Source organism: Pocillopora damicornis, chromosome 1, assembly GCF_964200805.1.
Source record: "Pocillopora damicornis chromosome 1, jaPocDami1.2, whole genome shotgun sequence".
Lineage (NCBI taxonomy): Eukaryota > Metazoa > Cnidaria > Anthozoa > Scleractinia > Pocilloporidae > Pocillopora > Pocillopora damicornis.
This window is the reverse complement of record NC_142670.1, coordinates 4,577,501-4,598,075: the sequence shown is the minus strand read 5'-3', so window position 1 is coordinate 4,598,075 and position 20,575 is coordinate 4,577,501. Positions and strand designations below refer to the sequence as shown.

Below are 20,575 nucleotides of genomic sequence, written 5' to 3'. Positions count from 1 at the left end.
TTGCTAAACTCAAAAGACAAAAGCGGTTTATTAAAGACAAATCCTTTTTTCAATCTCTTCTTTAATTTTTGTCAGTTCCTTTACCTAATGGCATGATGTCAATTGACATTTAAGTTTCGTGAATATTAATTTAATACAGTTCCTACATTTTCCGCCTTCGGCGACATATTCCAAGCATGTCTTTTTCCACGCGTTCAAAATAGCATTTGAATTTTGTTATATATATGTTAAAGAGGCTCAAAAAAGGAAAACAAAAACAAAAAAGTAGCGATCTCGGGGAATCATTAAAAGCAAAGAAACCAGCGACGTCGCCGATATATAAACAAATAACCATTGAAGCGGTAAGGGATTTAACAATTATGAAAACTGATGTCAGAAAATCGATGGGAGCCATTATGTTTCTCGTCACACTAGGTAAGTGTTAAGCGTCATTATACGTTGTAAGTGTTATAAATTCTCTCACTTCATGCTACGACCTGGGTTTGAGCAAAATTTTTTTTTTCGCGACAGTTTCGAGCTTGCTAAGCTGCGTTGATGCGAGCGAAACATTAACGGTTTTCGTCTTTCTTTAAATCATTTTGAGCCAAAGTTAGCATGTAGGCATTGAGTATGAAATAACGCATTTTTTCTTCTTTCCGTTATTTTTCACGAAATATTTCGTAAATTTCTCTGTATGTCTGAGACCAGCGACCTATTTCACTTCGAGGAGCAAACTAAACGACCACCTGGTTTCGAAAGTGCTCAGTTTTTGAGCAATCTAGTCACACTATAACTCAGAGAGGAAAAAAACAAACGCATATTTTAATTTTTAGTGGAAAAATGTTGATCGGAATATTTTCTTTTCGTTTCTGAGTTAAAATAAAAAAAAAAGACGTCATGGCTTAGAAGCTAGTTCGATGGATAATTTAAATTCACTTTTAAAAAGTAAACATAGGACTCCTGCATCGAAAGCTTTACGGTTAATTAAATATTTCTTCCATTTAGCCAGAAAAGATTTGTTTTCAATTTTGCATCCACCTGGGAAAAGAAAGCCGTGTTTTCAACTGATAACTCGGTTTAACACTATTCCACAAGTTCTGAATAATTCTATATTTGAAAAACACTCCATAGGAAAAAAAAATATATAATATCGATTTTGTTTTTCTTTATATAAGGGCTGCTAAAGGAGTTTTAATAAAGGAGTGTAGACCACAGGGGTACTTATCTCCCCACGAGGTTCTTGCATTCAGTTAACTGCGGCTAAACTTTGCAGCTACTGTACTAGCCAAGACTTCAAAAAAAAAACAATAACGACAACAGCAACAACAAAACAAAAGCAACAATTTTCTGTCTCCAAAGACTAAAGAAAGAGGAAAGTCAATTTTATAACACTAATTTTGCGCAAATTCATTTGGAAAATCTCCAGCTCATTATTACCTTTTAATGCCGCAGTTTTAATGGCGAGATGATCATGATTATTTAGTTAAGGAATCACTTTCTAACAGCTGAAGAAATTGACCCGCCATTCTTCTACCAGGAGTATATTTCCATATGCAGCAAAACGGAGTTTTAAAATTCGGCCAAATGTTATTTATTTACGGTTAAACCATTTGCTGCTCACGTTGAGGAATCTTTGCTAAAGGAAAAAGTAACCCGAAGAAAATACTTATTTTTGGTACCGGAAGGATTCCAAACAAACAATCAGCAAGTCTAATATTAGATCAAAATACGTTGGAAACGATTTTTTTAATCAGTTTTTGTCTGTTAACTTTATCTCACTTTTTTATTGCAGTAATTGTCATAAGAGCTACGAATGTAAAAAGCATGACATGTGACTACGAAAAAAAAAACAGCTGCACCCAGAATTGTGTTCAAAAAGATGAATGCAGTAGAGTATGCCACAAAAGCACATGCTCCCAGAGCTGCAACTCTGCAAAGTTTTGCAATTTGACATGCAGTGGACAGACATGTCGACAGAATTGCAATTCTGGCGCTTGTAATCTAATTTGCAGTGGGCGAAGTTGTACACAGTCTTGCAATGCTCAGAGTTCATGCCGTCTTACTTGCAATGGAACAAGCTGCAGGCAAATATGCAACGCAAAAGAGTGCCAACTTAAATGTTTGAGTAAAGGGGGATGCAATACCAGTTGTAGTTCTAGTTGTATCCCACATCAGCCTACTACACAGGCGGCGAAAACCGAGGCCTCTTCAACTGATGGATCTACCAAAAAAGCTGTAGCAACTGATGTCACTACTCCTCAAGGAGAACTTATCCAAGGTTCTACAACTTCTCATATTCTAGTTAAGACCACAGAGAGTAAGTAACGTAGCTCACCTATTTCTGCATGCCTACTGATATTCTATGGCTGCTGTCTAGGGGTAGCCTCTAAATGAATTTAAACTATTTGCTTCTGTTGGCATGTTATAAACAGGTTTTAATAAGTCATCAGATTCATCCACGGCAGTTACACCAGAGGCACCAAAGATCAGCTCTAGGACAGAAAAATTGGTATGCAATTCATTATTAAATTATTTATTAATTCCTTTTTGCTTTTGTTTATGCCCTTTTTTAATTTCATTTTTGTCGTTTCTGACATTTATTGGTTTAAATCTATACATAAATCTTATTTGGAAGCTGTAGGATTAAAAAGGTTTCATCTGCAGAAAACTCTATTTTCCTTTGGGTCTAAAAGACTTAGCCCTGTAGATAAATATCGAAATTCGACGGCGCGTATGATAAATAAACTAATAGTAATATAAATTAACCTTTTACGAGCTGTATCAAGAGAGCATTTCCAAAAAAGGAAACAAACTGTTATTAAATTAAGATCATGGGCTTAATTTCAGTATGTATTGTGAGAGCATAGTTTCAGTCATTTCCGCAAAAGGAAACAAAGGTGTTATTAGATTAAGATCACGTGCTTAACATCAGTTTTCTTCATGGTAGGCTAAGGATTTTGTTTCTACCTTAAACAAAGTAGATGTCCAGCAAAATAGCAGCTTGAAGGTTAGTTGAACATTCTTTACTGACTCTCTCAGTAGTTTTGGAAGACAAATAAAAATAAAAGAGTGACCGTTTCAACACCTATTCATCTATCTGTGAATCCGCCACCGATTCTTCCCTTAATTTATTCATTCCCTTGCTTCCATTCTCACTGTTAGGAGGCAGTCAATTTTTTCCAAGACACTATCGAAGAGTATAGGAGAATTCACAACCTTGAAACGCAAGTGAATTTAAAAAAAAGGGAGGAGCGTGTGAAATCGATATCTGAAACTGCAAAGGCTTTTGAGGATTTTGTTCTCAAGTATGCGCAACATCATCTCAGTGAATCAATGCCACAAATCTACAGGGTTTACGAAACACTAGGTATGTTAACCTTAGATGTATCTTTGTTTGTCTAATCTAGGTAACATTTCATGAACACAATCTAATTTTTTTATTATTTTGTGAATAGTTCTGCTTCTCCAGAGAGCTTCACACGGAAATAATCAAGATTTCTACCTCGTGGAACCACAAAAAGTCGAATATATTAGAATACCTTCAAGAATCGTTGGAAGAAACGGTTTGTCTCAATTTTGTTTCCCAGTCTCTAATTCCATGGCATTTGTATGGCAACTGCTTTGTTTCCAAAACACAAGCCACAGTTGCTGCACTAATGTTTCATCTCCACCTTTCCCTTTATTTGTAAAAACCGTCAACGTATACATCAATAACTAGGCACGCTTACCGAAAAAAAGGATCTTTTTTTTTCGATCGTACTTTCATTAGAAACATATATAACAGATAGTTATGGATTTTCGGTCACTTTTGTCTACTTAATAATCGTTAACTTTTGTTTCACTGGAATTAGTAAGTTTAAAAAATTAAAGATAAATACTGAACCGAGTTTTTCTTTTTCCTTCTAACTAAGGTTCATTGCTGGTGGGTATCATATACACAGATCTACATGCGCTCTTCAAACCAACTCGAATCGACAACAATACAAGGTACAATAATTGAACCATTTGATGCAAATATGAACTCCAAATGAGTCATTTCACAGTAAATTTACCCTCACAATTACTTCGCACTTAGGAGCCTTAACTCAAAACTAATAGCAGTGACGATGGATCCAATGCTGAAACAATTGGAACAGAATGTCATCATGAGATTCAGAAATATCAAGGTTTTTTTTTTTTTTAACTGTATTTTATTGCTATTTTTCAATCAATAATGGTTTTGTATACGCATATAAAACATTTTCTTTTCACTTCCATATGCTATCTTTTTCAGGCTACTGATACTAAAAGGCAGTGTGTGTTTTGGAATGAATTTAATGAAGAGAGGTAACAGTCCAAATGAAGTTTTAACTCTTTCCTTTATAAACTTAAAATTTATCAAACCTGCTGAAAGTAAATTTTTAACCCTAACTCTCTGTTAATCAGCATTGATCATTCACCATACCTTTTTCAGTCCAGACGGCTGGTCTGGGGAGGGCTGCCATGTGGTAACGTCAGAGAGCAATTCAGAAGAAACAGAGTGTAGTTGTAAACATTTGACTCACTTCGCGGTTTTATTCGAGTACGATGGTACTCAAACGGTAATGAAAATGTGAAAACATATTAACTTTTTTTTTGTTTGTTTGTTTGTTGCTATGTTTTCGATCTCATAATTTCATAATTTAATTAACAAAACACTCGGCTACATCTGTAACAAAGGCAAAGAACACCAATAATGACGCATACTTTCAAAATGTTTGGACATCTTTTCAAGTCATAACACTAAGAGAATGATGTTTATCTGATAACTACTTTGAAACAAGCTCTGCTTTGCAAAATTAAGAACTAAACGAACTTAATCTTTCAGTGATCGAGTTCAAAGAGAGAGAATCTCTCGTGTCTACTACGTTCATGCAACTTTTAAATGGTACTTTTTTCTTTTCTTTCATTATAATTTTTTTCTTTGTTATTGCTGTTTCTTGGTTTGTTTTTTCGTATTCTATTCACATGTAAAGCAGATAACAGGAACACATCAAAAAACATTGAACATCCTTACGTACATGGGCTTAGCTCTCTCCCTCATTGGAATAATAATTACTGTGTTCTCCTACATTTTCCTAAGGTAAGTCAAAATACAGACAAGTGTAACACCACTTAAATTAGGGGCTGTTTTTCAATGTTTCCTAATAATTATTTAGGTGATAACTTATTCCGTCGTTGAGCACTTTTTCTTGTTACAGTGATATGCATCAACCTCTCTCTCAAATAAGAGTGAGTCTGACTGGATCTCTTGGAGCTGGGCAAGTCATTTTTCTTGCTGGTATTAACAAATCAACAATCACGGTTTGTGCTCTTTTATACTTAACTAACCAAGCATTTACTTACCCATTACAATTTTTTGGCAAAAAAAAAGGATCTTTTGTTTTACGATGCTAAATATGAGAACATTGATGAAAAGAATTCGTAAGATCTGTTTGCTAAAGACGACAATGCGCTATTTATGCGGTACAAGCCTTTTTTTTGGAAATAATATGGCTGATGGACTCATGTCTCATCTCCTCTTTCGTTCACTTCTTTAGATTCTATCATTGTTTTCATCATGATCATCATCCAGTTGTTGTTTGGCCACAATTCTATACATTCTGCTACTTATACAATGGACGGCCTTGTCAAATTTAGCGGGCTGAAGCCACGAATGCTTCAAAATCGGCACAGCTGTGTAACCACGCAGCAATTTCATAATGCAACCATTTTCATATTTGCTAGTCCTGATGTCATCCATTACATGAGATCAAGAAATTACTGAGCATGGTTCCCTGACCTGCAGTTCTATAACAAAATATAGTGAAGCACTTTCACGACTCTCCAAACGGGTGGCAAGCATTCGGCGGGCACTCACTTTCAATCAAGATTTTCTCATAGTCACGACTTCCTGAATTACTCGATATAGTGACAAACACGGATGTTTATTGCCATTGCAGCACAAAGCTCTTAACTGCGTTTTTGTATCTGCAATTCTTTAGGCTACCTGTGTCGCTGTGGCGGCTCTGATGCAATACTTTTTTACGGCCGCTTTTTGTTGGATGATGGTGGAGGGAATTTACCTTTACTTGTTTATTGTGAAAGTTTACAACATTAAAAACCGGATGGCTATCTATCATGCTTTTTCTTGGGGTAAGTTTCAGTAGCAATACTCACATCTCTGTGTTCAGTGTCTGCAGTTGTATCTTGTCACAACTCCGAGTTACTTATTGTTTTTCTCTTGCAGTTTTTCCTGCAGTAATGGTCATTATTTCTTTGAGTATCGCTGCAGGAAAAGACGGAATCAAGAGTTTTGTCGACGATGAACAGTTAATGAGAAATCTTTATAGATATAAAAAAAACCCTGAAATTCCTTTGCCATTTTCTCTCCAATTGTGGTTTTTTATAAGACATTTTCATTTTTTAATAGCTGCTGGATGTCAAACAATCTTATTTGGATTTTTGTTGCGTTTGTGATAATGGTTGAAGTGGTAAGTAAAACCATACTTGATAAGGAGTGTTCTCTGCTACAATCAATGGATTACAATTTATCATCGTTGTTTTTCTACTGAGCACTATTAACTATGGGCTGTCATTCTGCATGTTTGTGTCCTAGTGTTTGCTTGTGTTCTTCTTCTACCTATCTGCATCCCACCAATTCGTTCGTTGTCAGTCACATAGATGTTTTCATTTTAAGCTGAACATACTGATTCTTGTGCGAGTCATCAGAGAAATGACCAAAATGCAGTAAAAAAGGGGAACTATTCAACACGTACGGTGAGCAACGTTGTTAATTAAGAATAATGTATGTAGATAGGAATTAGAGAGATGGTAAGTTTTGAGCTCGGTAAAGAAATAAAGAAAGATGTTTTTCGTTCTGTCACTCCACGGTAAGCGAGGTCTATCAAAATCAAATTTCTATTAAAACATCTTTCTTTAAGAATAATGTAGTATGCGATTTTGAATTCACTTATTAAACCAGGTAATGTCTACTCTCGAGCATAGTGGCTCACACGGCCGAGATTTTAAAGGGATTTTGTAGTATTAAGTAAATTGCTACTTTCCTTGAGTCAACTTTCCATCTCAAGTAAGCTCTTAGCGTTTTCTTAGTTTTCTTTGACAGTTTGTCAATACCCAGTTATGCTCTTGGTTGGAGACAGCCACTTTGGAAATTAACAAAAAAAATCACACAGCTAAGGCATAATGTGAAGAAACTACGTATCTAGCTAAACACAGCGACCGGTTGATAAAATTGATCTAGTTAAACAAGCTTTCTTATAGGCTCATTTCCTATTTCCTTCCTACTTTCAGACTTGGGATAAGGACATGTGTTATTTTGCTTCCTCTTCTGGGATTCACTTGGTTGTTTGGCCTTTTGTCACCAGTGCATAGAGCATTCACCTACATTTTTATCATCCTTAACTCTACTCAGGTTTGAAACCATTGTGTAGCTATGTTTGTTTATGTTACATTTTTAAATTTTTGCAATTCATATTTTCTTGAAGCTTGTAAAGTTGGCACAATTCAGACCAAGAAGATCTCGTGTATTGCTCATACTTTTTTCTCTGACATGATTAACGAATATCGTTATGTGTATTAAACGCTCATATGGTAGAGAGAATCATCCATTTGTTATTATTTTTGTTTGTTTGTTTTTTTCTGTTTTGTTATGTTTTGTTGTTGTTGTTATTTTTTTATTGTTTGTTTTTTTCCTAATGTCTCCGTGGCATTTAGCCACCACCCACCCCTGGTAAGAGAGAGAAAGTGTTAGGGACAACGGCTAGGGTTGGGCTTGAGCAAAACTTTCGCTATTTACTGAAAATTGTGCTTGTTAGTTTCTCAACCTTTTATTGTTCCTTGCGGGTAATAATAAATGTTTTTAAAGTATATCCCGAAGAGCACGATCACATAAAAAATGTCAGCTTTTGATCGGTGCGTTATATTCCCAAATGATGACCTATAATTTAAGGTTCGTTCTTCTTTATTAGGGTTTCTTGATTTTTCTTCTTCATTGCGTTAGGAACAGTCAGGTGAGATTTTCCAAGAAATGATGCAATATTTCTCTAATCCACGTCATCAAGATAATTATCTAAACAAGATAATCTTAGTGTATAATGTACTAAGGTCGTGTATTTGACCGAAAAAAACTAAGGTAGCAAAAAAAATGTATCTGCACTGCGTTGGGAACAGTCAAGTGAGATTTTCCAAGAAATGATGCAATATTTACCTATACATGAATCCATGAAATGAAAAACTAAGCTACCAAAAAAAATATCTCTTATGGTTGCTGAGTAAGTATATTACTACTGCCTTCTGTATACGAGTATGTCCATATCCCGCTTCGCGTTCGTCCGGATCCGATTTTGTTGATAACTCGTATGATTACAGACCGAATTTAACTGCTCTTGGTTTTGTTATCATCATTAATCTATCAACTTAATTATCATTATGAATAAAGGGGTAAGTTTCTTAAGAAATTGTGGTGCTGCGTCGGTGGGAGAGTGTAGCAAACTCGAAACGTCAGCTTTTTTACCCTTTACAGTGGCTAATTTGCGTTTTCAACTCAGTTTTTAAGACTAAATTACCTGCTAATTATCATTATGATGGTATGTATTAATGATACCTCTCGTAAACTACATTCTTGAACACTACATGCATGAACAGGGTTATCTGCCAAGGGAATTTATTATAACTAATTATTTGCTTGATTTTTCTATTTTTCTTCACCTGCAGATTCGAGATCGACTGCAACAAAGAATTGGCATGATTTTCCCTGCCACGGAAGACAGAAACCAGCCAAAAGTGATGCCGATGGAGTAAAACAAAAAAAAACACCAAAAATTCAAATGCAGCCAACTAGTTTATTCCAGATTCAAAATCAACAAGCGCTAAGCCATAGAGCCTAATGGAATGGCACAGTCTAAGAGATAGAGTTTACAAGTTTGTTAGTCAGCTCGTCGCGGGAATAGTAATTAGCTATTATGATTCTTCACGTAAAACAAGAAACACTAAAAAACGTGCGTCATGCGTCATGCGTGCTGAGTCTATCGTGAGGTGTGTGGCGTATCATATGCGTAAAACGTGAGTCTCGAGCCGTGTGTTTCGCTCTCTGAATAAAGGATTATCATATTGCGTAGATTGATAGAATAAATGCACCTCACTTCTTAATGCAATTTATTTTCACTTCCTAAGTGAAAAAAGGCAAAAAAAAAACAGTAATAATAAATAAAGACCTGGCCTGAGAGCTAAAGGCAAGAAACAGAATGAATATCCTGCTTGTTTGGCTGTTTGTTTTTCTTTTCTTTTTTCACTTTCTCGAGAGTATGGCATCACTCTCTACTTTACATACCTAAAGTGTACTTCCTTTTTTATCCGATCATAATTAGATTAATACAAAACATTATGGGTTAATGGGGCTCGTTCCAATGGCCAATGAGCGAGAATAATTTTAGCACGGCTGATATGCATCAGGCACCTGTTGTCCGAAGGTCGGATAACACTATCCGCTAAATAAATCTCTTTCCGGTGGATAATACCATAAGTTTTGCGATCACTTATCCGCTTGATGGCGACTAATCCTTTGGATAGTGTTATCCAACCTTTATACAACCGGGCCCAGGATGATAACAATGCTATCGGGCGAGGGGCAATCGCCTAATGGAGTCTCCATTGGGGTGGCTGATAACACTTAAGTAAGAAGTTTGAATAAGCCATGCACTTATGATTTGACAGTGTAAAAAAACCTGGGTTTTCTTTAATCCAAAATAATTATCATTTGATTTTGCTCTGATCTTTGTGGTAGATTTAAAATTGTGTACAAGGCCAGAAGTAGTTCAAAAGAGCTAAATTCCATTCATCTAAATATTAACAAAAAACTTTAATTCAACTGATAAGGTTTTCTTTGATCTTACTAAATTATTTACAGACTTCTGAAGCTGTAGTTATTGATTTTGCTTATGGATTCTGTTGACGTCTGGAAGCACTTAAATCAACTCCTGTAAATATTACCGCATCTTTATGAATTGCCTTTATTAATTTTTCTCTTCTTATTTAACACCTGATGAGCGAAACCTTCGTCTGCTTCTAGGAGCACCATAAATAGATACTGAGTGGCTGATTATTAAACTCGTGTATAAAAGTTAAGAATAATAAAAAAAAAAGAAAAAAAAATTCTCTCACCAGACTAAATATAAAACTACGTTGTAATTTGAACCAAATTTCCACCGCTCTAAGATTTTTCTCCGTAGGGTGAAAACTTCAATAAGAATCAACCGATCAAAAGCTACGTGATCCAAGAGTCGCTGCTTGCATACCAAATGAAAGCCAATTTAGATGTAAACATAATACTGCAGATTTACCTCCGGATAAAACCGCATAAATGCAATTAATCTGGAAAATGTGATGAGCATTTATCATTTATTTATCAGCATTGTGGAAACAAAAAGTAAATAATCGGCTAATTGTGAATAATTGCTGGCTAAATATGTCGAGTTTCCAAGGACGAATACACGGAATCAATACAACAATACGGTCGCGTAATGATTGAGTGAAAACAAATGAAAATCAGCCGCCATAAGGTATTCATCCAACCCGGTAACGACGCGAAATGATTCTTGAACGCCACGATTTTCGAATTCTGTGTAGAAAGAACCAAGAGATATAAAACGATTGGACCTTTCCTCTACAACAAAGCTAATAATCTTAAATATACTGGTTACAGAGAAAGCTTGATAGCCGCCGCTTACGGCAAAATGATTCTTTTCTATGCAATAGCTCAAGAAGCCTTTTTGCTAATTTTGATTTGGTAAAGATCTTGCTTTTTTTAATCACCATTTGTTTAAAAATTTTCATAGCACATGAGGTAATAAAAATACAATGTAGTCCTCTATTATTCATTTGGATTAGAATGGTCGTAATTTTTTTTTCACCGTTCCACATCATGAGAGTTTCTAACTGACCGTGTAAAAAGTTTATTGTCGCATAAATCGTCTGATAAATTCTGCAAAACTAACGTAAAACGCTTAGACGAATATAAAGCCAATTTCGACTACGTTTAAATTATGGTATACGCCATTCTTTTCATTATCAAAAATGCATTATGCCCCTTATATTACCCATATTTTTTTTTTTTCATTATGATGAGGTAATGTTTCCGTTTAGTACTCAGCCAATACTGAACTTTCAGGTCAGTTGGAATTGATGGACTGCTCTATCTTGGTGATTTTAAGAGATAAAATTATTTACCTCAAGGCGAAGGTTTAATTAAAAATTAAAATAGCTGTTTAAACTAACTTATTAAAAAAAAAATGGAACAAATTTGAACCAGTTTGGCCTCCTTCAGCATGAAAGGAGGTGGGCGTTTAAAGAACTGACAAGTCATATAACTACCATTATTAATACCAATTTAAAACGTGCTTTCTAATACACCTTAATATTGGTTTTCTTCCATCGCTTTATCATGCTTATATCTCCTATTCAACCTAATCATTTTTTTACGTCAGGAAAAATGCGTTAATTATAACAGGTCCAAACGGAAACGAATACTCCACTGATAATATGAAAAGGTTAACAAAATATGTTTCTGTGACTGCAGTTTGAGGAAATAAGACCACAGTCACTTAAGCATACCAAATTATTTACCTCAAGAAGTAACCGTGAAGGGAATCGATATTGACTGTGACGAAAAACATGTCAGAGTGACAGGTAGCACTGAAAATAAAATCAGCCGAGGCCCAATATTCAGTTCAAATCGTTTGTTTGCTTAAAATTCCACCTGTTCTTTTCCACTTGAGCAATGCCTCAACGACTCGAGTGCAACACTGCCGTGTTATTAAAAAGAATGGTTTACTTTTGTCATGTTTTGCCGCTGTTGTGTTTCCTTTCTTTTGTAGTTATTTGGAATGTTCAGAATACAGCTCAAGGTAAGTCATTTTTAGTGACAGACGATATGAAAGAAGAGAAAATTGACCAATACTGGGAAATGTATTTGCTTTCTATTTCGTGCTTTGAAAGACATTTTGAATACGTTTTAGTTCTCTGTTAACCGAGTCTAAGCCAGGAGCAGGAAAAAATTAGCTTTTTTGTACAACTTAGCATTCATTTTGCATGAATTTAGTTTATTGAAAAAAGATCCATTTGGCAATGTATCTTCTTTGCGAATGCCATTTTTTTTTTCGTTCAAGAGGCGAGGAAGACCGAACGCTTCTAAATTTAAAGAAGTATTGATATTGTTCACGGATTTGAAATTGAAATAAACTGAATACTTGGCCGGGAAGCAAAGCTTCAAGAGAAATGGTGAAATTTGGAGGGCAATCTCTCAGCTGAGGAAAGTAACAGCCGACCTACTGGCAAGGAAAAAGGGGTTTATTTATTTAATAAAATTAATTCTCATATCACGCCAAGGCTGCATGTTAAAAAGCCAGTGTTGCTTACCGGCGACCAGCTTTTTGATAACGTTATCATTAGACTCTACATATCAAATTGGTTTTTCTTCCATGTAAATAGTAGAAATGTAAAGATATTTTTTTCCTCCTGGCTTTGTTTCGACGCAAATAATCGTAGGACAAATGTCGAACTACGCGTGGTTATTCGTGACGTAAGGTGGCCGACGAAATCACGAGGAAATTAATGGTGGATTAAAATGCGTCAAAATCGTGAAATATTGAAAAAAAAAAAAAAACGCCCGAGACTTGAAAATCTAGAAAATGATTTTGACAGTTTTAGTTAGAATAGCATCTAGGCTATTTTACTCCTTGCAATTTAAATATTGCCTGCTGTGAGCTTCTTTGTTCTTTGTTCTTCTTCTTTAATACTCAGAACACTGTATTCCGTGTCGAGTAGTCTGGTTTCGACACCTTGTCTTGTGTTCGTTAGTAGGGCGCCTTACTTTCACAGTGTTTCTCTCCCCCTAAGAGTATAAATGGTTACTGGCAAATTGCCAGGGAAGATTGATGAGATTCGGGGGGTTACCTTGCGATGGACTAGCATCTCATCCAGGGGAGGGAAAGGCTTTTTCGAAGTCCCTTTGTTAAAATGTAATCTGCCTCCTAAGATTATATCACTGGGTGTGTATTATTTGGACTGAGGAGTTCTTTTTTATTTTTTTCCTTTGAAACAGGAAAATATTGTTATTCGTATGAATCGCTTAACATCCCAGAGCTAAAGAAAGGTAACTGCCAGCAAATTAAGAACGCCACTTCTCAACATTGGTTAAAAGCTGACTGTAAAATAAGAAGTTCTCGGGAATACCAGAAACGTGACTTTACTCAGTGTTTACAGTTGTGGTGTGATTATTTTTCAATATGCCTTCATCAAACAACCGAGTGGAAAAACTATTGCTCCTTAAAGTTTTATAGACTCCGTTCATCTTTCTTCGATATAAGTACAGGGGAAGTAGGGAATGACGTCTCTCACTTCAAACACGTTTACGTCAAGTATTGCGGTATACCAAAATACGGAAGAAACTACTTTTTGAAGACATTCGCCATCAGGATTACCTCCATACAATGCCAATCGAGAAAAACAGGAAAAAGTTTGTGCCTGACTTGTTTATTATTTGAATTTATGTGTATATATCATTGATTCATGTTTAAAATCTTATAAAATCATTAAAAAAACATTTTATTCGGATATTTAGTGCCCCCATGTTTGAACACCGCGTTATGGAAACAGAGTTCCAATACCTGCAATTACCTGAAAAATGGAACAAACAACATCTGGTACACAGTTGATTTGGGTTATCATTCTTCACTGAGATGGTGCGATGCATTTCGGAACTGTTATGGGTCTAACGATCTCAGAAATCGGTGCCGTCGTGATTTTGACTTTTACTTTCGATTTCCACCAACTTTTACAGTAGAAATACTCAGTTATTTACCTCACACACGGATCCAGGTCAATTACGTTTGTAGCGGTCGTTACATCTTTGCTGTTAAAGTGATTCGGTGCAACTCTGAATCAAAACTAAATGGTATGTTTGGGATCAATGTCAGTATCTAAGCAAATTCGCACGTACTCCACCCTTAACCCAATTTTAATCTTAACTTGTTATCAGTTGACTGTTTTGGGTAATGGGAGGGGTAGGTGCGCAGTTGCTGAGACATTGACATAGATCATATTTCCCCTGTATATTGTGGCCATATTTCCCATGTTTAAAAAGTAGTCACGCATCTCTGCTGTGATTTTGTGTTTATGATTAATGTAAAACATGCGTGCAAACTTAAGGAGATTGCAAAACATCAGCATTAGGGGAGGTGAGGTGTCTGAGAATAGAAATACTTTAGCGGGTAGATAGAAAATTTTTTCATCTGCAGACAGAGTTCCTTAAACATCTGATTGAGGAAAATGCAACAAATGACACAGTGACAGGGTGACGTATAGATTCCTCTTTGGTCGTCCAACGGAAGTAATTACATTTATCGCCTACCTAGATACTCGATTTGTTTGTTTGTTTGTTTGTTTTTGTTTTTTTAGACAGTTTAGTAGTAAAGAATGATAACGATGATAGTGATGATGACAATGCTGAAGCTCCACAGACTTTGAACTCTCAGGTACGTGCTTGAATTGATTGATGAAAACGATGATCTCAAAACATGTATAAGCAATATCGCGCGCCAATATAGTAAAAAAAAATTCTGATATGAAACAACTTGGCCAGGCGAGAAACGGAGTAAGTTATGCAGTGGAGTAAGGCATGCCTCTGGTTCTTAGAAATACTGATACTTGGCTTTCGGAAATTTATTACTTATCAGGTACTGAACGCCATTGGCCTCCTTGACATTGAAAGAGAGGGATCCATCCAGGTATTCTGCATATTCCTTTTTTGGAGATATTTTCCTCCAAGAAATTGTCCTACAATAAGTGTCCTAAAACCTTTTGAGGTATTAGCTCACCATGTTATAGTTTTCAAAAGAATCGATAAGCATGCAACTCGAAATATTTGGTACTAATATAAGTTTCGTTGATATAAATTAACACCGTGCTTTAGGAACTGATGACCAATTTTCTTGTGTTGTTCCAACGATTTCGTTGGCTTATTTACTGAATCAATCCTTTTCAGAGCGCTTTGGATGCGTTTGAGGAGACACTCTCCAAATTTTCTAATGGCACGTTTGGGAATCAAACAGAGGAGGAAAAAATGGAGGCGGTTTTTCAAGCTACATACACTTTAGAACAATTTGTGTTGGAGTATGCTCAGTATCACCTTAATAAAACAACACCCAACCTTAGCATTAACAGCCAAGAAATCGGTAAGGGAAAAAAATAAGAAAAATCATTTATTACCTCTAGTGTCGTAGTGTCGACTTTCACGTCGTGATCGTTTTGTAGAAAAAAACCCTAAAATGTTTCTGTGTCGAAAAAAAAAAATTAAAATTAAAAAAATGAAATAAATTACATTGATAATATTTTTATCACTACAGAATACGATGAACGGCGTGAGCGACCAATCTGGGTACATAAATAAAAGGAGAAAGGGCATTTTAGCCTGTACCATTTGTGTAATTTTGTTTTTTGTTTCATTTTGTTTTTAATGTGAGTTCATTAAAACTTTCTTATCAAAAGAGACGACTTTGCAGTTTAGGAACATATTTTTTTTCCAGGCCAAGGTAAGACCTGCTTATGCAGGTCATCTTCTACTTTGACGTCAAAGGGCAAAAAGGCCCCAAAGAATCAAACTTTGTCTTCTTATCAGTCTTAGGGTCATTAAGTTTGGCTTTAAGTTGACTGGTGTATTTTTTCTCTTTGTTCGTATTCCTTCCGATTGATTTTAAGTTTGTTTCGTTGTGTGTCTAGATTTGGAAATCAGACGTGTTTACCATCAAAATGAGAGTGATTTTGGTCTACAGGGGCCTGAAGGACAGAACTTTGTTAAAATTTCATCGGGAAACTTTCCGAACGGTTGGTAAAGGATTCTTCTATCAAATACGTTCTATACTAAGTCCAGCCATTAGTGCGTATTCAATGTGACCTAAATTCAACATTTATCATATCTATAACAGGAGTTCCTGGAACATCTTCTTTATAACATTCATCTTCCAGCACCTTATGTTACCGTTCTTGTTCATTTTCAGGTTCAGAAGTAGTTATGGGAGTTTTATACAAAAGTCTTTCTAAAATGCTTTTGATTGATGATATTTACACCAAAGAGGCGACTAACAAAAGCAGGTTTGTGTGTGTGCGTGTTTTTTTTTTCTAGTTTTTCTGTATGTTTTCTCGTCCCTTTATGTCTCCCATGCTTCTAGTCCTCCCTATGCTTTAAAAGAGGAAATGAATGATGAATCAACTAAAAATATTTCCAAAAAAACAACATCAACAACAAAAGCAAAAACAAAAAAAAACAAAGGGAAAACTGACTAGTTCAATGATCCACCGCAATCTACGATTCATCTTTACATGTATTATTTTCTTTTTTTCTATCGCAAATTCAGATTTTGTGACTAACTTGCTCCATCGACTTCCACCGTAGGCATCTCAACACGATTGTAATATCTGCTACAATCATTCCACCTCCCACGAGGCTGACGCATAATGTTACGTTAATGTTCAGGAATTTTCAGGCAAGTGCAGGAAATAACACATCTTGTTGAAGCTCCTCACATCACCTTAAGAGAGGACTACTGGATCAGTACGAAATTGACACTAACCAAACGTGTATTAGGAAATAAATTAAGTGAACCCTTCCTGGTGTCGGTATCCGCAACTGGACCAGATTTTTCGATTACCATTTTTTCTTCAGAACGTAAACGAGTATATGTCTGGGCGAGAATATGAGAATTAATAAAATTAATCATTAGCCAAGGAGACAGCATAGTTAAACACAGAAAGGGAAAGAGCCCTTTCAAAAGTTGAGTTGAATCTTCTCCACCCTCTTCCCCATCTTAATTGGGTTTTTATTTCCTTTGAGAGATTTAACTTGTTAGGATCATACGATTTTGTTAACTACAGGCCGCAAAAAGGAAACGAGACTGCGTGTTTTGGAACACAGCAGACAGCAGGTGAGAGAATACAGTTATTTCCTTTGTTAATTACTGCAGCAGCAAGAGGTTACTTCTTTCACTCAACTGAGCCAAATAATAAAAATGTATGAAATTCGTAGCTGATATTCTTAGTGGTTGCAATCATTAAGTGGCGACGTGCTTTAAGTTGTCTACTTGCTCTGCATTTGGTTTTGGCACAATATAGGCTGCGATTTTAGCTTAGTTATTAGCGACTTTACTTAGTTATTCAAAACCATCGCGATCGCATGTATTTATCAGTTTGATTTTTCGATAAATTTAATCAATCCCATCTCTTAGCAGCCTTTTCAAATCATGCTTTCTCCTGCAGCTCGGTAGGCTGGTCAGAACAAGGTTGTTCTATAAAATCTATGGACGAATCTCAAACGGAATGCAGCTGCAATCATTTGACCCATTTTGCTGTCCTGATGCAGTTTGGCATGGAACCTTACGATAAAGACGCATCTGAGGTGTGCTTGATCATGGGTATCATAATTTATAAAAAAAAAGACAAAAATTGAATGCATTTAAAAACTTTAGAAGGGCCTTATCTGACTTTGTTTATACTAAAAGCATATGTACCTAGTTTTGTGCTATCTTACATATTTTACACAGACCGACAACAAAATTCTGGAGATTCTTACTTACATGGGTTTGACATTATCTCTGATTGGAATTACCATGACAATTCTCGGCTACGTTTTTCTCACGTAAGTACTTTATAAGAAAGTTGTTTAACATTGAAAGACCTACATTATTCAATATCATACACTGACACTACTACTCAAGAGTGTTTATTCTTTCGAAGACAATTTTCATCCTCACAGACGGCTCTGTTCCTCTCGGCAATCCTTTGAATTCTTTGCCCCAGGGAGATGAGAGGTCCTTTGTCTCAGATCCGTGTTAGTTTGGTTGCTTCGCTTGGCGCAGCTCAAATCATATTTCTTGGTGGGATTGGTGCGACTGAGAACAAAGTAAGGAACAATAAACCAGGTTACTGTAGGTTTCTTCAGATTTTTCTGTCTTTTCTCATTTGGATATGAGGCAATGCCCTAAGTTTTCGATTAAACCACGATTTTGCCAGAAATATATATTTATTCTAGACGTCTTAGCATAAGCAAAAGCTAAATGATCATCCATGCTCTATGGAGGCTGGGCTTTACTTCTTTGCTCACGAATGGTTTTACTTAACTGCAGCAACAGATAGCTGAGCTGTTTCTTCTTTCCAGAAAGTGTGTGTTATGGTAGCAGCCCTTGAACAGTTCTTTTTAATGGCCGCTTTCTGTTGGATGTTCATCGAGGGAGTTTACCTTTACTTGTTTGTTGTAAAAGTCTACAACGTTACAAACAAGATGAAGATATGCCACGGAGTTACGTGGGGTAAGGCCATATTTCAGTTCCTTTGCTTGTGTGTGAATAAATGGATTAAAAGAGGTTAAAGTAAAAGCTGATATGAAAGCGTAAAACTTAAGAAATGACTGGCTCCTTCCCGGCTCTAGCGGCATAAAAGAATAGGAGCATTAAATCTCATCCTGAAATGCATGTGGAAGTTAGTTCACTGCTAGTAAATCTGAAAAAAAAATCTTAATTTTGGTGGACTAAAATCTAATTAAAGATAATGAGCTGTCTTACCCAACAGCACACCCGGCAATAACTCTTCCGGAAGTCAACCTTAAACCTCTTGCACCATTAGGACACCCCTACTCAACTCCTTGGTGCATTTTAGATTCCGTTTCAAACATATTTTCTTGCAAACCAGGAGTGAATGTTTTCGGCTTTTCTGTCACAGGTTTTTCTGCACTTGTGGTCACCTTATCCTTGAGCATCACAGCAGGCATTGCGGGAATCGAGAGTTTTGTCAGCGAGAAATAGTAAGTAAAACATGTACCTTTCAGTGAGGAAAGTAATAATAATGTTTCTCTTGTTCGTAAAAGATCTTTAAGCAAAGCTTCGAAAAATGTAATGATGTATCTAATCTATTATTTGTTAATACTGCCGTTAAATTATTATTTATTCTTTTGGTTTGTTTGTTTTTCGTCTGTCAAGCTGCTGGCTTTCTCACGAAAATGGTCTGATCTGGATATTCATTGTCTTCGTATTGCTGATTGGATCGGTGAGTCCCCCTTATATTTATCACTAACTTGATTTTGAACATCTATTGATTATAGGCTTACGTGTAACTGCGTGTCAAGACAACGTTGTTAACAGTGGCAGTGATGAAAACGGCATCGACGGCAATGAACAAAGTAGAAGGAATTACGGCAAGAATTGAAAAAAAAATTACTGAGCTATTTTCGTCTTTAATTTATCATTACATCAATAGTATCTCGGTGTAATCACTATTTTTTATACTTTTAGCTTAACATTGTGATCCTTGTACGAGTTATCAGGGAGATGACGACGATGCAACAAACCAAAGACAATCAGACTGAACAAATCAGGTGGAGAATGAAATCTTTAACGTAAGGAATCCAAAAGAGAACAAATAAACAAGAGTTCATCGGTAGTCTTTGCACGCGCACACACCCACATGCACAAAAAACAAACAAATATACGACAATGACGATGATAATGATGATCTTATTCTTCGGTGATTTGATGTCTTAAAGAGGAAGAAAAACATTCCTTTGTAGGCTTGGCATCAGAGCATGCGTGGTAATGATTCCTCTCTTGGGTGTCACGTGGCTGTTTGGCGTTTTATTGCCATTGCACAAAGCTTTTGCCTACATTCTCACGATTTTCAACTCAAACCAAGTAAGTTTGAAAGCAAATGTATATCTCTGTACTTGTAAGAAAAACTGACGAGATAGAATCTTGACTCAACGAGATCAATGTTTTTTTTTTCAACAGGGTTTTATGATTTTCGTCTTGCACTGCGTGAGAAACACGGAGGTATAATATCACTTTTTCGTTTCAAGCTTTTAGTGTCTCCAGGTTAAATCAATTTTATTTTCTTCCTATCGATAGACAATTCCTTTTTTATCACTCCTCATTAGATTTCTTTAGCTGTTTTTTTTCTTATCTTTTCCTCTTTTTAATCGTCCTGGGCCAATTTTATTGCCAACTGAAAATGAACCCGATGATTAATTTCACCTTTTTTCTCATTAACTTGACTCAGCTCTCTACAGCTAATTCTTTCAAATAAATGGACGTAAGTTGGTTTCGACATCTTTTGTTGCTTTATTCTTGCAGATAAGAAGTCGACTCAGAAGAAAGCTCCATTCCATTTTCCCATCAGTAGACAATGGAAAAAGTATTAATAGAAGCTCTCAAGAAAATGAAACTGCCTCCGGAAATATTTCGAGAAAAACTAAAGCTAAACATAGTGTTGTAACCGAAAGAAGAAATGACAGTTCAGAGAAACCTTTTGTTTATAAATGAATTTGGATACGAACACTAGAAGAGGACATTGGTTAGTTTACTATGGTTAGGAATCGAGAGGATGATTCCCGAGATATTCTCGTCAAATCATTATCAACTTAAATCATATAATAGCAGATGATAATAATAATAATAATAATAAAAGATTTATACCGCGCCAGTATCCTACTGTTCAAAGGCGCCTACAAGAAAAAAACTTGAAAATTAACACTTAAGACAGC

General features: G+C 35.9%; 2 protein-coding genes across 11 annotated transcripts in view; both read left to right on the top strand.

The window, feature by feature from the left end:
- Positions 1–224: 224 nt before the first annotated feature.
- Positions 225–9,910, top strand: LOC149051449 (uncharacterized). 2 transcript variants are annotated; one of them, XM_089184077.1, is made up of 18 exons: positions 225–414; positions 1,772–2,296; positions 2,412–2,488; positions 2,927–2,986; positions 3,142–3,346; positions 3,435–3,542; positions 3,891–3,966; positions 4,055–4,145; positions 4,253–4,305; positions 4,433–4,559; positions 4,977–5,080; positions 5,199–5,301; positions 5,982–6,132; positions 6,227–6,470; positions 6,677–6,756; positions 7,291–7,411; positions 7,968–8,009; positions 8,713–9,910. In XM_089184077.1, exons 1-14 carry the CDS (start codon positions 225–227, stop codon positions 6,454–6,456), a joined length of 2,100 nt encoding a protein of 699 aa, XP_089040203.1. In that variant the 3' UTR covers positions 6,457–6,470; positions 6,677–6,756; positions 7,291–7,411; positions 7,968–8,009; positions 8,713–9,910. The 2 variants fall into 2 exon arrangements, with proteins under 2 accessions (XP_089040203.1, XP_089040201.1); XM_089184075.1 differs by having other exon boundaries at positions 4,974–5,080.
- Positions 9,911–11,145: 1,235 nt separating this feature from the next.
- Positions 11,146–20,575, top strand: part of LOC113674191 (adhesion G protein-coupled receptor L4-like) — a 19,218-nt gene continuing 9,788 nt past the window's right edge. The window contains exons 1-20 of one of the 9 annotated variants that reach the window (XR_016180222.1): positions 11,152–11,900; positions 13,097–13,510; positions 13,616–13,948; positions 14,452–14,528; positions 14,730–14,780; positions 15,038–15,227; positions 15,772–15,876; positions 16,050–16,143; positions 16,445–16,535; positions 16,924–16,973; positions 17,305–17,443; positions 17,589–17,683; positions 17,845–17,947; positions 18,203–18,353; positions 18,763–18,848; positions 19,020–19,086; positions 19,332–19,414; positions 19,607–19,727; positions 19,824–19,865; positions 20,166–20,372. Coding sequence is in view for 6 of the 9 variants with exons in the window: in XM_089183997.1 (XP_089040123.1) it covers positions 11,774–11,900; positions 13,097–13,510; positions 13,616–13,948; positions 14,452–14,528; positions 14,730–14,780; positions 15,038–15,227; positions 15,772–15,876; positions 16,050–16,143; positions 16,445–16,535; positions 16,924–16,973; positions 17,305–17,443; positions 17,589–17,683; positions 17,845–17,947; positions 18,203–18,353; positions 18,763–18,844; positions 19,020–19,086; positions 19,332–19,414; positions 19,607–19,727; positions 19,824–19,865; positions 20,166–20,354 (2,604 nt within the window). In the remaining 3 variants the exon portion in view is untranslated. Of the gene's footprint in view, positions 11,901–13,096; positions 13,511–13,615; positions 13,949–14,451; positions 14,529–14,729; positions 14,781–15,037; positions 15,228–15,771; positions 15,877–16,049; positions 16,144–16,444; positions 16,536–16,923; positions 16,974–17,304; positions 17,444–17,588; positions 17,684–17,844; positions 17,948–18,202; positions 18,354–18,762; positions 18,849–19,019; positions 19,087–19,331; positions 19,415–19,606; positions 19,728–19,823; positions 19,866–20,165; positions 20,373–20,575 lie in introns of those variants that run through there. The other 8 variants (XM_089184006.1, XM_089183997.1, XM_089184004.1 and 5 more) reach the window with 8 other exon arrangements.

Coding starts and splice junctions, on each gene's coding strand:
- LOC149051449 (XM_089184075.1), top strand. CDS start 225: ATGTTAAAGAGGCTCAAAAAAGGAAAACAAAAACAAAAAAGTAGCGAT. Junction 3,967..4,054: donor CGAATCGACAACAATACAAG/GTACAATAATTG, acceptor CTTCGCACTTAG/GAGCCTTAACTCAAAACTAA. Junction 6,133..6,226: donor CTATCATGCTTTTTCTTGGG/GTAAGTTTCAGT, acceptor TTTCTCTTGCAG/TTTTTCCTGCAGTAATGGTC.